The 14643-nt window shown below is 39.0% G+C and overlaps 1 protein-coding gene across 1 annotated transcript; it reads left to right on the top strand.

Moving 5' to 3' along the window:
• Window positions 1-9123: 9123 nt before the first annotated feature.
• On the top strand, window positions 9124-11202 carry LOC108570987 (vesicle-associated membrane protein 7-like). Its single transcript, XM_017932931.1, has 7 exons — window positions 9124-9209; window positions 9289-9591; window positions 10043-10251; window positions 10314-10451; window positions 10521-10682; window positions 10755-10847; window positions 10917-11202. The coding sequence occupies exons 3-7, from the start codon at window positions 10048-10050 to the stop codon at window positions 10983-10985; spliced, it is 666 nt and encodes a 221-aa protein (XP_017788420.1). The 5' UTR covers window positions 9124-9209; window positions 9289-9591; window positions 10043-10047; the 3' UTR covers window positions 10986-11202.
• The last annotated feature ends 3441 nt before the right edge of the window (window positions 11203-14643 follow it).

Raw genomic sequence — 14643 nt, 5'->3', positions numbered from 1 at the left:
AAATAAATCGTATATTACAAAGTTAAAAGACTATTTCATTCCATAACCCATTTCCAATACTTTAGAACAGTACAATTTTTTTTAAATTAGATCAAACGACTCAAGTTGCTTTGAGAAGTTAGAACGAGTAGTATGTATACTAAATGACGTCAAATATTGACGACAAATATTGCAATTTGTGGGAATCGCGGAGAAAATTGTAAAGATCACATTTTTACCTGAGCTCGTAACGAAAATTTCAAACATACGTTTTGTAGATTTATGTCAATTATACGCATGCTGAAAATTTCATCGAAATCGGTAGATGGAGAAACAAGCGGCAGGCATCGATATATAGGTACGTAAGAATCTTCAGATTTGCTACAATTATCAATCGTGAAGAACAGTAATTTTCACAATTTTTAATAGTTTGTAGGTGGTAGCAACGTTAACCGATTTCGATGAAATTTTCAGCGTGTATATAATTCACACAGATCGACAAAACGAAGGGTAAAGTTGCCTAATGCGAGACCCATTTCTTAAAGAAGTCACAACTCTCGACTAAGAACACTTTTATTAAAATTCGATGTATTCTTTTGTAAGGTACTGAAACGTACGGTAAAGGAAATTCGGTTCCTTCGTAATAAAATAAAAATACACAGATTTGAAAAATGGGTCTGTCCTTTTCCACACATTCGGCATATTAAATCTGTTTCTTCGGCACTTTGTGCACTAAAGGAAAATTTGGTGCCTAATATGAGACTCTTCTTGTAATAGGAACTTCCAAGCAGCCTCGTTATTTAACGATACGCAACTGGTAAGCCTTAAACTCCATTGCACGCACTGTGCAACAGTATTTATGAAAATGATTAGAAACTTACTATCTTCGAGGTATTTGCAATTTAATCGAACCGCTTGAAAAACTTTCATTTGAATCAAATTTCATATTTAATTTGATAATTAACGCGGTTAATTACGAAACAAAACAGAGAGTTCTGTAACGGAGATATGCCGGGGTCTCATATTCGGCTACTTTACCCTATGTTTTAAATTTTCACAAAAAGCTCGGATAAAAACATTATAAACAGCGACCTTACAATTTTCATCGCGATTCCCACAAATTGCAACATTTGTCTAATCCCTCTAACTCCTAAAAACAAAAAAAACTCAAGCAGTTTGGTCCAATTTAAAAAAAGAAGTTACACTCTTCTAGAAGTGTCCAGAAATTAATAACCGCGACTGTATATTCTACCGTTTACATCGTATCCCGCGATACGCCCAGTTATTCGATAAATCCATTCTTTCGAACACAAATTTAATCACACCATTTCTATCCTACGCTTTTTCTCCGTTTAAAATACTTCCTACGCGCGTTTCCGAGGGAAAACACACCGAGGAGACGTTGAAGGGAGTAAAGGAGTCGAGCGTATTTGCATATGCAAAGCGAGGGAGGGCTAGTGCGAAGAACAGAGACAAAAGGGGAACCCCTGGAGAGATTCTTGTTCCTGGACGGTACGGGTCAGCCTTTCCGCCGCAGTAGGTTATGTGGAAGTCGCGAAGAACTACTATCGCTTAGACGACGTTATATATGTGAGGTGAATGAGGAACGTCGTTACCCTGTTTTCGCCTCAATTTATTAAAGTACAAAGTTATGGTCGTACGGGCGTGCAATTGGCCCGGGAAATATAATCGTTTATTTTGTTACTCGTCCCGGCGGCAGCGGTTCGGCGGGTACGTCGCGATGGTCTGTAAAGGAGAAACTGTCCCGAGGTGTAGGCGTACTCGGTTTTTATATTGTTAGGACAAGGAGACAGGCGTAGCGATAGATAAAGATAGATGTGGAGAAAGTGGTGGAAACGGAAAATTCGTGAAAAGCGGGCCGTTCGTCCTCGTGCGAACCTGGATGCCACATGTGCGCTTCTTAGGCCACTCGAGGACGAAAGCAAGTCTTAACCCGGAGAGAGACAAAAGAACGGAAACTAAAATCTGAAGGAGTTGGAAAAGAGAAAATTCGTGGAAGAATAGAACGAGGTTTGGTAAGGATTTGTTGACGACGACGTACCCGCCACAGATCTATCGCCAGTCATGGGGACCAAGTAAGCAGCCTTTCGGCGAACGATCGGAAAGCAAACTTCTAAATCTTTGAACAAGATGCAGCTAACACTAGGTTCACGGGACGCGCCATTTTCACGCATTTCGAATTTCACAAGGAAAATTACAGAGAAACCGTTTACATTTCTCTCCTACCATTTATGCTTATTACAAATTTTATGGAAATATATAATATCACATAGTTTCACTTAGAAGTCAACCCTTTGCACTCTTTGAGGCGACTAAGAAGCGACATTATAGAGGAAACTCTAAGGATGATATTTCCCAAGACAGCAGGTCTATGGACCTCCGTGAATTGTTCGCTAGACGTTTAGAGATCTCAGCGGTGAAACAGTTTGAAAGAACCAACTTCTGTAAAGTAGCCTAATACGAGACCGTTACAGAACTCTCGAATGTCGTGGCGATGCTGTTTTATTTCGTAATTAACCGCGTTAAGTTTATAATCATTTTCATAAATACTGTTGTACAGAGCGTGCAATGGAGTTTAAGGCTTACCAGTTGCGTATCGTTAAATAACCAAGCTACTCGGAAGAGTCTCATATTAGGTACCCAATTTTCTTTTAGTGCACAAAGTGCCGAAGAAACAGATTTAATATGCCGAATGTGTGGAAAAAGACATATTTGCATAATTTTCCTTTTCATTTTATTACGAACTGTACATTCCAGTACCTTGCAAAAGAATACATATCGTACTTTTAAAACATGTATCGAATTTAATAAAAGTGTTCTTAGTTATGACTTCTTTAAGAAATGAATAATTTTAAAAAATTACATTAACCCTCTATGGGCCGAATATGTTTCTTGACTGTAGAAGAATTTACGTAACGTAAAATTAGCAAATATCGACCTATAAATACAGAATAACAGTGAATTCAGCAGTTTCGACAATTTTATCATAACGAATACATATTGTAACTTTGAAGTAAGAACGGTTATCAAGAAAGTTACTGGTTGATAAGGAGACATTGTACAACATGACGTTTATGCCATTTTGTGGAAGAAAGTTCAATTATTTAATAAAATATCGATATATTAGTATGTGACTTGAAAGTTACACGGGCCCATAGAGAGTTAAATCGAATCGCGATGAAATTGGGAGATATCTTAAATTCGTCCCTTTCGTTTGGAATACTTTTGAAAGATACTGGATATTCGTGAAATTAAATATGAAATTAAATCGAATCGCGACGAAATTGGGAGATATTTTAAATTCGTCCCTTTCGTTTGGAAGTATTTCTCGGGGACACTGGATATTCGTTAAATTAAATATGAAATTAGACAAATCGAATCGCGATGAAATTGGGAAATATCTTAACCAGTGAACTGCGGAATTTAGTTTTAAAAATCCCTCAGGACGCGTAATTAAAATCGAGCAATGACGAGTATACACGTCGAACGCAGGGCAAATATAAATTTGACGAAAGAAGTAAAGCAAAACGAGGAAGGATTACACTTTTATTCGATAAAAAATGAACAGTTCATTGTTGAAAAGGATATTGCTATTAAAAACTTAAAAATAGTCACAAAATAATAAAATTCATAAACAAGAAGTATTAAAGAAGAAAAATAATGTTAAGAAATTCAGTTGATTTAATGGAAAGGAAACATACTGCCAAATGACATTTTTATTTCTTCTTATTGAAATTTGGAGTTTTTACAAGAAATGGTAATTTTTTATTTTACACGACGAGTATACACGTCAATCCCACCGAAATAAAGTTTTCGATTGACGTGTATACACGTCGAACGCAACTAATTCGTCCCCTTCGTTTGGAAATATTTTTGAGAGACATTGGATATTAATTGAAGTAAATATAAAATTAAAGAAATCGAATCGCGATGAAAACTGGGAAATATTCTTGCATTCGTCCCTTTCGTTTGGAATACTTTTGAAAGATACTGGATATTCGTGGAAATTAAATATGAAATTAAATCGAATCGCGATGAAATTGGGAGATATCTTAAATTCGTCCCTTTCGTTTGGAAGTATTTCTCAGGGACACTGGATATTCGTTAACCCTCTATGGGCCGAATATTTTTCTTGATTGTAAAAGAATTTATGTAACGTAAAATTAGCAAATATCGACCTATAAATGCAGAATAACGGTGAATTCAGCAGTTTCGACAATTTTATCATAACGAATACATATTGTAACTTTGAAGTAACAACGGTTATCAAGAAAGTTATTGGTTAATAAGGAGACATTGTACAACAAGACGTTTATGCCATTTTGTGGAAGAAAGTTCAATTATTTAATAAAATATCGATATATTAGTATGCGACTTGAAAGTTACACGGGCCCATAGAGGGTTAATTTTTGCTACTTCCTTGTAGAAAAAAGGGCCTTCGAGTGCAAAGGGTTAACAGTGTATAATATTGTTGCGCGCACCGTATATATACTCACGGCCTCCTGGTGCTCGGTCCGGAATTGATAAAAAGACGGTCGGACCTTACTGATTCAACAGTCTCTGTTCTTATCCGAGACTGACTGAGATACTTGTACGCTTGTCGATGAACGTTAAGAGGTGTTCGTGTTCAAATTATTGAGGAGTTATTAAATATGCCGAACGAAGGGGAGGGACCGTTTCTTGGAGATAGGTATACAAGAAGTGTCCGTACCCCTAGTGTTAAACGTATCTACCCGAGACTAATTCACAGTTCAAAAATGATCTCTCTCCTTGGTGTATCGGATTTGTCTCCGTTCTTGCCCGCGTTCTCTCGCGGAAAGAGGTATAAAAAGCAACCGGGAACGATGCAAATTGACCGTCGATGTGCATGGCGAGATTAACGGTACCGGAATGAACAAGAAGCCGGCGTTCTTGTCAGCGGACCGGAAAGAGATGAAGGAACGTTATTTACAGATGGCTGAAATTCGAAATGACATCCTTTCGAGTCGCGAGAAATCGGAACGAACGGTAACGGAATACCGCGACACGGGACGTGCATTAGACAACTTGCACAATTTTGTCCGCGCTAAAATGTCCCGTGTGTCGCTGATAGCGCCGATGCGGGAAAGTAGGCTAAAGAGGTCTGTGCACTCTCGAAAGTGCGCGTGAAATGTCGCACCTCGTGTGTCCTTCTTCTTCTTCTTCTTGTGCGTATTTCCAATTTTCAGTTCCACGCGAACGTAGATAAGCGCGAGTTAGATACTCCGGTGTTTGCGAGTATTGGAACACCCGTTATGCTCGTGTATCGTTTGATTCAGATTACATTTTCCACGGCGAACGTTGGTGTGATATGATCCACTTAGGAGGCAAAGTGACTGACTCCGTTAAATTGAGGTGTTAAGTTCGTTTTATTTGCGAAGAGTTGAGCGCCGAGTGTGTGCTTCGATGCTAAAATTAGGAGAGTTTGAAAAAGTGGAGAGTCGATCGTTTGGACTTGGAAAGTCCGAGATCGTTGTGCGTTGCAGGATGTAGGAAAATTTCTGGGAAAATAGGTTGGCAATTTTGAGAACTCTTTTTAACGAAGTTTTTGTCGTTCGAGAGAATTGTGGTTGGGCAAATTGCTAGTGGTTTGGAGAACGTTGATTTTGAATTTATGAAGGATTGATAGGAGATACTGTGTTGATGTGAATGGGCAGGTAATTTGGAATTTTTTGTCGGTGGTGTATCTTTGAGATTCTGAAATGAAGAATCTGTTTCGCAGAATTCTGATAAGTTTGTAAGGACTTTTGCGTGGCGAATAATTTTGTATTGAACTTGTAATGGCGAAACTGCTTGCTGAGCATTCAGCAAGTAGATTTCAGTAGATTTTAGTAGATTTCAGTAGATATTAGTAGAATATAGTAGATTTTAATAGAATTTAGCAGATTTTAGTAGATTTTAATACAATAGAATTCAGCAGATTTCAGTAGATTTTAGTAGATTTCAATAGATATTGGTAGAATACAGTAGACTTTAGTAGATTTCAATAGATTTTAGTAGAACTCAGCAGATTTCAGTAGATTTTAGTAGAATACAATAGATTTTAATAGAATTCAGCAGATTTCAATAGATTTCAGTAGATAACAATAGATTTTAGTAAAATGCAGTAGATATTAGGAGAAAACAGTAAATTTTAATAGAATTTAGCAGATTTTAATATAATAGAATTCAACAGATTTTAGTAAATTTTAATAGATTCTAGTAGAATACAATAGATTTTAATAGAACTCGGCAGATTTCAGTAGATTTTAGTAGATTTCAATAGATTTTAGTAGAATGCAATAGATTTTAATAGAACTTAGCAGATTTCAGTAGATTTCTAGATATTAGGAGAATACAGTAAATTTTAATAGAATTTAGCAGATTTTAATATAATAGAATTCAACAGATTTTAGTAAATTTTAATAGATTCTAGTAGAATACAGTAGATTTTAATAGAACTCGGCAGATTTCAGTAGATTTTAGTAGATTTCAATAGATTTTAGTAGAATGCAATAGATTTTAATAGAACTTAGCAGATTTCAGTAGATTTCAATAGACATTACTACAATACAGTAGATTTTAACAGAATTCAGCAGATTTCAATAGATTTCAGTAGATTACAATAGATTTTAGTAAATTGCAGTAGATATTAGAAGAATACGGTAGATTTTAATAGAATTTAGCAGATTTTAGTAGATTTTAATGCAATAGAATTCAGCAGATTTCAGTAGATTTTAGTAGATTTCAATAGATATTGGTAGAATACAGTAGATTTTAGCAGATTTCAATAGATTTTAGTAGAACTCAACAGATTTCAGTAGATTTTAGTAGAATACAATAGATTTTAATAGAATTCAGCAGATTTCAATAGATTTCAGTAGATAACAATAGATTTTAGTAAAATGCAGTAGATATTAGGAGAAAACAGTAAATTTTAATAGAATTTAGCAGATTTTAGTAGATTTTAATATAACAGAATTCAGCAGATTTTAGTAAATTTTAATAGATTCTAGTAGAATACAGTAGATTTTAATAGAACTCGGCAGATTTCAGTAGATTTTAGTAGATTTCAATAGATTTTAGTAGAATGCAATAGATTTTAATAGAACTTAGCAGATTTCAGTAGATTTCAATAGACATTACTACAATACAGTAGATTTTAACAGAATTCAGCAGATTTCAATAGATTTCAGTAGATTACAATAGATTTTAGCAAATTGCAGTAGATATTAGGAGAATACAGTAGATTTTAACAGAATTCAGCAGATTTCAATAGATTTCAATTTTCACTACATTTCAGCACAGTTCGATAAATTCAAGTTTACTATCCTCTAGATTTCAATACTCTTCTCATTCAGCAAATGTCCCAACACTCACCAACACGAGCGTACATCTTTCCATGACCTAATCTGATTACCAACACACTCTCAACGAGCGCCATAGAGCTAGAGACGTTCAATTATCCTTACACGATCAATCGGCAATCTTTCAATTTGCTTCATCGTTTTGTCGATACTTGACGCTCCCTATGTATCATGTACTCGATCGTACATATCTTACAGGTTTCGTTCGATGTTATCGATTCGAGCGTACATCTTTCCATGACCTAATCTGATTACCAACACACTCTCAACGAGCGCCATAGAGCTACAGACGTTCAATTATCCTTACACGATCAATCGGCAATCTTTCAATTTGCTCCATCCTTTTGTCGATACTTGACGCTCCCTATGTATCATGTACTCGATCGTACATATCTTACAGGTTTCGTTCGATGTTATCGATTCACCTTTTTCGTACAGAAGAAGGGGGGAATCGCACAGGGGCGACAACGGACCCTTCTACCGAGATCAATACCAAGGGCGTTGCTCTCTGGCGCACGTACAACGAATAACTCAAAGTACAGCATCGTGTCGCAGGCTGTCGGTATAATGGACACTTTTCAGAAATATGTTATGTAATCACGCAGAGATACGCCTACTAGCTGTGTTGAAAAATCACACAGAAAGATAGCACTCCTTAGCCAGATTATCAAACTCGTAAAAACATCAAACCGAGAGAAAGAGAGAGAGAGAGAGAGAGCGATAACCTGCGCTAAATATAACCATAGAAACCCGGCGTGATACTTTCTTCCGAAGGAAAACTAGAAGGAAACGTATCGTGTCGTGTGTTTTCCCGTTCGAGTGACCCAAGTGCTCTCGCACCTGTCGCCTTTTTCCTTACGAGTTTTCGCGAACCAGGTCGGCGAGATACGAGAAACTCGGCAAAATTCTCCTCTTCCTGAAAATAACTACGCGTCTACGTATCGTGCAACGAATTACGAACGTTCAAAACACACGTTTCACCTTGCCTACGGTACGACAACAAATAGTTCTATCACTAGATCCAATTGTCGGTGAATTCTACAGATCTACGAAATTGAAGCTGTTACCAGTCGTGTAGCGTATTATGAAATGTAACGCGATAAATTGACGCGATATAGTTACCCAGAGCCATTTCCAAGGACGCAGAAACCACTCAGATAAACGACGAAACAGCGGCAAACGGTCGCGAGAGGAACTGAAAAAGCGGTTATATGTCTGCCGGCCGACGATCAACTGACTCCTGATGTGGGCTGAACGAGCACGCGACCGCACCGCGTCTTTACTTCGCGACTGTAAGACACCGTTTTTATCTATCCACGCTTCTTACGTTCAACTGCCTTTCTTCCCCATTGTAGTAAGCACAGTGTCGGTACATTACTCTGCACGCGGCCACGTGTGAACAGCTATCGAACTACACATAGCGGGGAAGTCCAGAAAACTGGCACGATAGCCTCTCCTCCGCTGTTCACATGCGCCTCTCGGACCAACCACATACCATTTTCGAGCCTTTCAACCTCGACGCGGGTATATCTTGATTTTTGAACGGACTCTGGTCGAAGTTGAAGTATTACGTTAAGAAGGTTTCGGTATTAAGGCTGGACAACGTTTGAAGTAGTGGGAAATTCGTGGATTTAACGGTTTTATGATTATTCGTACTATTGGAAGTTTTAGAGTTATTCGTTTTTGTTTCAAGGTCACTTTGTTTGGTATGATTACCGGCTACGATAAGGAGGAGGTAATTAGGTCGAGAATCAGAGTGAAGAATTATGGGTAGGATACTTCGGTTTTTAACAGTATTTGAAGAGATTTATTTCTTTTCGTTGCCATGGAAGATATGGAGTGAAGGTAGAGTTGTAGAATATATCGTTCTGCTTCGGAAGTTTTATATATTTTTTAGTAGGATAATCGTTTGTTTCTTCTTTAGTTTCTTCTGATGCATGAGTCTCTCGTTGCGAAGAATGCAGAACGTTTTAAAAAACGCGCCACAAGTATTACCCATATAATGAATCATGACGTAAGCAAATATCAACTGTCATGTGCGAAAGATAGTCGCAGAGGAGTTTCGTTTTAATTCCTACGAATTGCGTCTGATTAAGTGTGATAATTTGTTGCTTGGTTGTTCAGAAATACGATTTCATTGCACGGAAAGGAAAATAATAGTGATTTTAAGGTTAACGCGAAGAAAGAGCACGATCGTTTCTTCATTCGCGCCACCTCAGTGACAAAGGTAGGTTCCAAAAATTGTTGATTTTACAAAATTTGAATGTTGGTCATGCCACAATTTTTATATCTTTTATTTGTTTCAAGATCATTCTGTAAACATAAATGATGAATTTACAAATGTTTCCGTTGCTACTTTAAGGTTAGCAGCTATGACGTTTTACTTTTTGACATACACCTTTTTTTCCCCTGTGTTGTTTTATAAACTAGCTAGTTCTCTTGACAATATTTTCAAGCTCTTTGTGTGTCATTTATCCGCCGATACGATAACACCTTCTGCATACTTTGTTATTTCCAGTGCTACTCAGAATCATAACAGATAAGATAATCTTGTTACAAACAGAATTGTATCATTTGCCAAGCAGATATCTGTAGGTTAACAACTAGACACATGCTAGTCCTTAAATCAGAAGGAACGTAAATTAAAGTTAATGTTTGATTGTTTCTGTTTTTTTCAGCAATCATGTCTATTCTATATACCGTGGTAGCTAGAGGAACAACGGTGCTTTCAGAATATGCTTCTTGCGTTGGGAACTTTCACGAGGTGACAGAAAATGTTCTGCTGCAAATACCACCTGAAAATAATAAGCTGACATATACGCAAAACAATTTCCTTTTTCATTACATCTGCGAAGATGGCTATGTTTTTATGTGTGTCACAGATAGTGTAAGTAGTAAGAAATATACAAGACTGTTTGAAAAGTAGTTAATATATCTATTATTTTACAGGAGTATCAAAGGTCCAGAGCATTTTTGTACCTTACAGAAATTCAAAGAAGGTTTTTGTCTGCCTATGGCCAAGATGTACATACCGCAGTACCATATGCGATAAATACTGATTTTGGTAGAACTTTAGCTAGTACAATGGTAAGAAACGAATTTACCGAACTCTTACATGTGCACACATACACATATGAGCTCTCATTTTGTATATAGAAACATTACAACGACTCCAACCAAGATATTGAAACGCTAGCTACTGTTCTTAGCGACTTCGACGAATTAAAAGACATAATGGGCAAAAATATCGATAGCGTTGCAGCGCGCGGAGTGAAATTAGATCTCCTCGTGAATAAGACTGAAAATTTATCCGTCAATGTAAGTTAGATTACGGCTGCCTTGCACCATAAAAGGAACCTAGAAGCACAACTAATTCTTCCATGTTTTCAGTCGTATACGTTTAGAAATAGGAGCAGAAATTTGTCTCGCTCGATGTTCTGGAAGAACGTTAAAATCTACGTGATTGTTGCCGTCATCTTGATTGTAAGTATCGGCATTACGATTCGATCTGTTCAATTCTATCGAATGCAAACAATTTTATGAATCTCGCAGGTTGTGATATACATTATTGTATCCTTATCTTGCGGAGGCTTGGCTTGGCCAAAATGCGTCGGAAATTAATTCATCGCGAAGACCTAATCGCGCTATTGAAATCGTACTTGAAAGAAACGAAAAGGCACACATGGTGCGGATCTTGTTTCTTGGTTCGCTGTGTACACGATGAACTAATAGTGTTCAGTTCTGTGGCTTTACCAAAACAAACATAATATAGGAATAAAGAAACAATACAATTAGGAGAATGGATACATATAAATATGTATAACTATTACATTATTTTTACTATATTACCGAAAGAAAAAAAAAAAGCAAAAAAATAAAAATATCAGTGTCGTTTATATTTCTCAAGCGGCGAATATAATTTTAACATCACCCGTATATATTGTATCATAACTACACATTCTGTGAATAAAAAGAAGAGGAAGAATAAACAAATAAACTAACTCTAGTACTGAAATTTGTGATTTATTTATGCGTTTCCGGGGTCACATACTCCTCGGGTGCAACAAGTGAAGGTCGACACGCACCGCTCGTATTTCTTCTCGCACAGAGTGGTTCCCTTAAATTGAAAATCCTATGATCGAGTAGGGCTATTTCATTTCTAATCTAGATAAAATTACGATAAAAATTTATCGATTATTCAGTCTCTTCCGGGCCATTAAATGCATCACATTTTTTCCACACGGAAGCCTCCGAACGGCACACTGTTTCCCTAGCAGTGCCAGCCTTAGGGCGCATGCTCCGATTCATTTTTTCTCCTCCAATGACCTGTGACTAGTCCCAGCGAAACCCTGCGCAAACTTAATTCAAATAATTATTCTCCTAATCGAATCATTCTCCTATTCGCTACTTCGTACAATTTTCCAACCTTCTACATTACACACACCGAAATAAATCAAATGCATCTATACATTAAACCTGCATGTCTATCAATCATTCATCAAAACGCTAATCCCATTTTTCCCCAGTCAGGCTAGTTAAACAAATTCTGCTCCGTGTATCCATTAATTATCCCAACTATTGCAGAAATCTGTTATACCAATATTTACAATTTTTTCCTCACTCCTACCATTTATATTTCCAATGCACAACAATGGCGATGTAACGACGATTACTACAAGAATCCCTGAAACAAGGCTAGAAAATGTTTACATATTTGGGAAATGTGGCTGGAAGAGGTGCCTAACGAATTGGAACGAGGGTGTAGATACGGTCCTGGGTGTGCTGCAACGACGTCGCCGGCGTGGGACGGGTGGCGGCGTCGCAGGCGCTGTGGTCGCGACGCCCGGGCCATCGCAGCAGCCCGGCGGCTCTGGCAGCAGGATGTCGATGGCTCGCGTGGCGCGCCCTTCGGGGGGTGCCAAAGAGTGTCGTCTCGGTGGCTGGTCTCGGCGCCACGATTGATCGCACATCGTCCCCGAATCCGCGCTTCAGAAAACACTTTCGATCGCGCGAGCTGGCACAAGGTCGCTCAACAAGTTTCGCCGCCGGTGGCGGCCGGTCGCCCCGCGACTAAATTAAACATCGAATGGTGAAAGAATAAACACGATCTGTACAAGGTGGTTGGTGGTTTGTTAGTTTACACGCGGGCAACGATCGTGCGTTGAGCGAAGCGTGGGTGAATCCGCGTGCAACTACTCGACTGTGTTCGAGGTCAAAGGGGGTAGTAATACGCACACGCACACATACAGACGGGTGGTACGGGTTGAATGCAGATTTTGAACCACTCGTAATCCTCGTTCACCCGCGATCTCTCTACCCCTGGCCGCGGTTGTTGATCAGCAGCCTCTGATCGCGTGTGTCAGTGGTGTGTGGTTTGGTGCGGTTCGACACCGTTTCGCGGCCGGCCATGGAACCGCGGAGGTTCCGGATGCCGGAGGCTAGCTGACGAGTCCGCTGGCGCGATCGGATGTCCGCGCGGGAGGGTAGGAGGGACTACGAGCCGTTGGATGAAAGTGAAAACGAATCGGACCGCGAAACGGGGGGATGAGACGAGGATACGCTGCATGGAGAACGGACGACCGTGTGAGATACAGACCTCGTAAGTGGATTACCTCTGTGTCTCCCTGTTTTTCATTTTTTTTTCCTGTGTTTTTCTTTTTGTATTCACATTTTAGCGTTACTGTTCTGCTACCGCTATGACTGTCGCTGCTGATATTTATTCGCGTGCCGCGTGTAGCGCGAGATATCATTGATATAATTGAGCTAGTTGTTTTATATTTTTTGCACGAGATATTGTTGATAGTTGGTACTACTCGAAGGGACAAGTGGTAGATGTTTGTTACAAGAGTTCAATTTCGAATTTAAGATTCGAGATAGCGAGTCGAGTGAATGTGTTTGAAAGGGTTTGAATCAGTTCAGCGAGATCTCGGTCTAATTAAATTCACCGTCGACCACTATCGCCACCAGATAGTGGATAAAGGTCGCCAGAAAGTGGCGAATCGGTCGCGTGCACCCACTCCGTCGGCTCGTTTTCGTGGCACGCGTTAGATAAAGTATCGAAACAGGCTATCGACGCAAAAGAAAGAAAAAAATAAAGGAAGCCAATGAATTGCCGGCGAGCATGAACGCGGATGGAAATACCTGCCTTTTCACCGCACGCGATACAAGTGACGGAAAATCGTTGCCGAGGATCGCTGGGAAACACTGTGTGCACGAAGGATTGCACACGACCGCTTATAGAATCTCCGTATCGATTCACGGACGTGTCGCTTTCTTGAAATTGTTTCGCGGAACGCGACGCAGTAATTTCGCAGGGAAGAACGATAAAGCCGCGTTTCATCGATTGAACAAGTTTCTTTCAACCCCTTGTCCTGTGATACGAACGTCACACTTGATGGAAGAAATGGTGTTCCAAATATAATCGAAGTGAAATTAAGTTTGATATAATCTTGCGGTAATTATGACAATAGTTTCAGTGAAATTTTAATAACGATCGACGGAAGTCTGTGGTTTTGGAACGAAAGCATTCCAAATTTCATTTTCTATCGTTCCAAGCACGATAGAAAAAGATCTCTATTTTCCTGGTGAAATTGATCGAGAATTTTAATTTTAATTAATAATTTATTTGTCAAACGCGTTATTACTCAAATAACAGAGCGAACAGCGAATAAATTAAAAATTTTCAAATAAAATAAAGTAAAATTAATGAAATTAATAAAATGAATAAAAATTCAAAGTTTATTTCGACAGCGCGGAGACTTAATCTCGACCTAATACTGCCATTAATAGGGCGCCGTTGAAAGAATCACAAGGCAAGGGGTTCAATTCCTCCTCAAACTTCCATCATTCCCGCGCAATTTGCAAAATGAATAAATTAACGTCGTTCTCCCAAGAAATTGAAAAAAAAAGGAGAATAATTGCGTGAACGCCCAGCAGATCCGCTCGACGATCTTCCGAGACACATCTCCGACGTGTCCCGACGGGGTGGAAAGAAAATACAGCAGCGTCTTACCCTACTTTATCTCTCCCACGGCCCGTAGTAACTGCGTAACGTGCACGGGGAGCCGTTTGATGGAGAAATATTCGACGCCACGCACGCTGGCCATAAAACGTTCGAGGAACGGGAGGGTCCGACGCGGTACGGCGTTCCTGAACCCGAACAGGAAGAATGTTCATTGACGTTACAGGCTTACGAGGTCCTGGCGAAGTGGCATCTCACCGGCCCACGGAAAGACAAATGTTCTCTGAAGGTACCATCCGCTCCACGTTTTCGATCCCC

The sequence above is a fragment of the Habropoda laboriosa genome, unplaced genomic scaffold, assembly GCF_001263275.1.
Source record: "Habropoda laboriosa isolate 0110345459 unplaced genomic scaffold, ASM126327v1 scaffold88, whole genome shotgun sequence".
Classification (NCBI taxonomy): domain Eukaryota; kingdom Metazoa; phylum Arthropoda; class Insecta; order Hymenoptera; family Apidae; genus Habropoda; species Habropoda laboriosa.
Note: the sequence above shows the minus strand (reverse complement) of the source record. Positions and strands in the feature narration are given on the sequence as shown.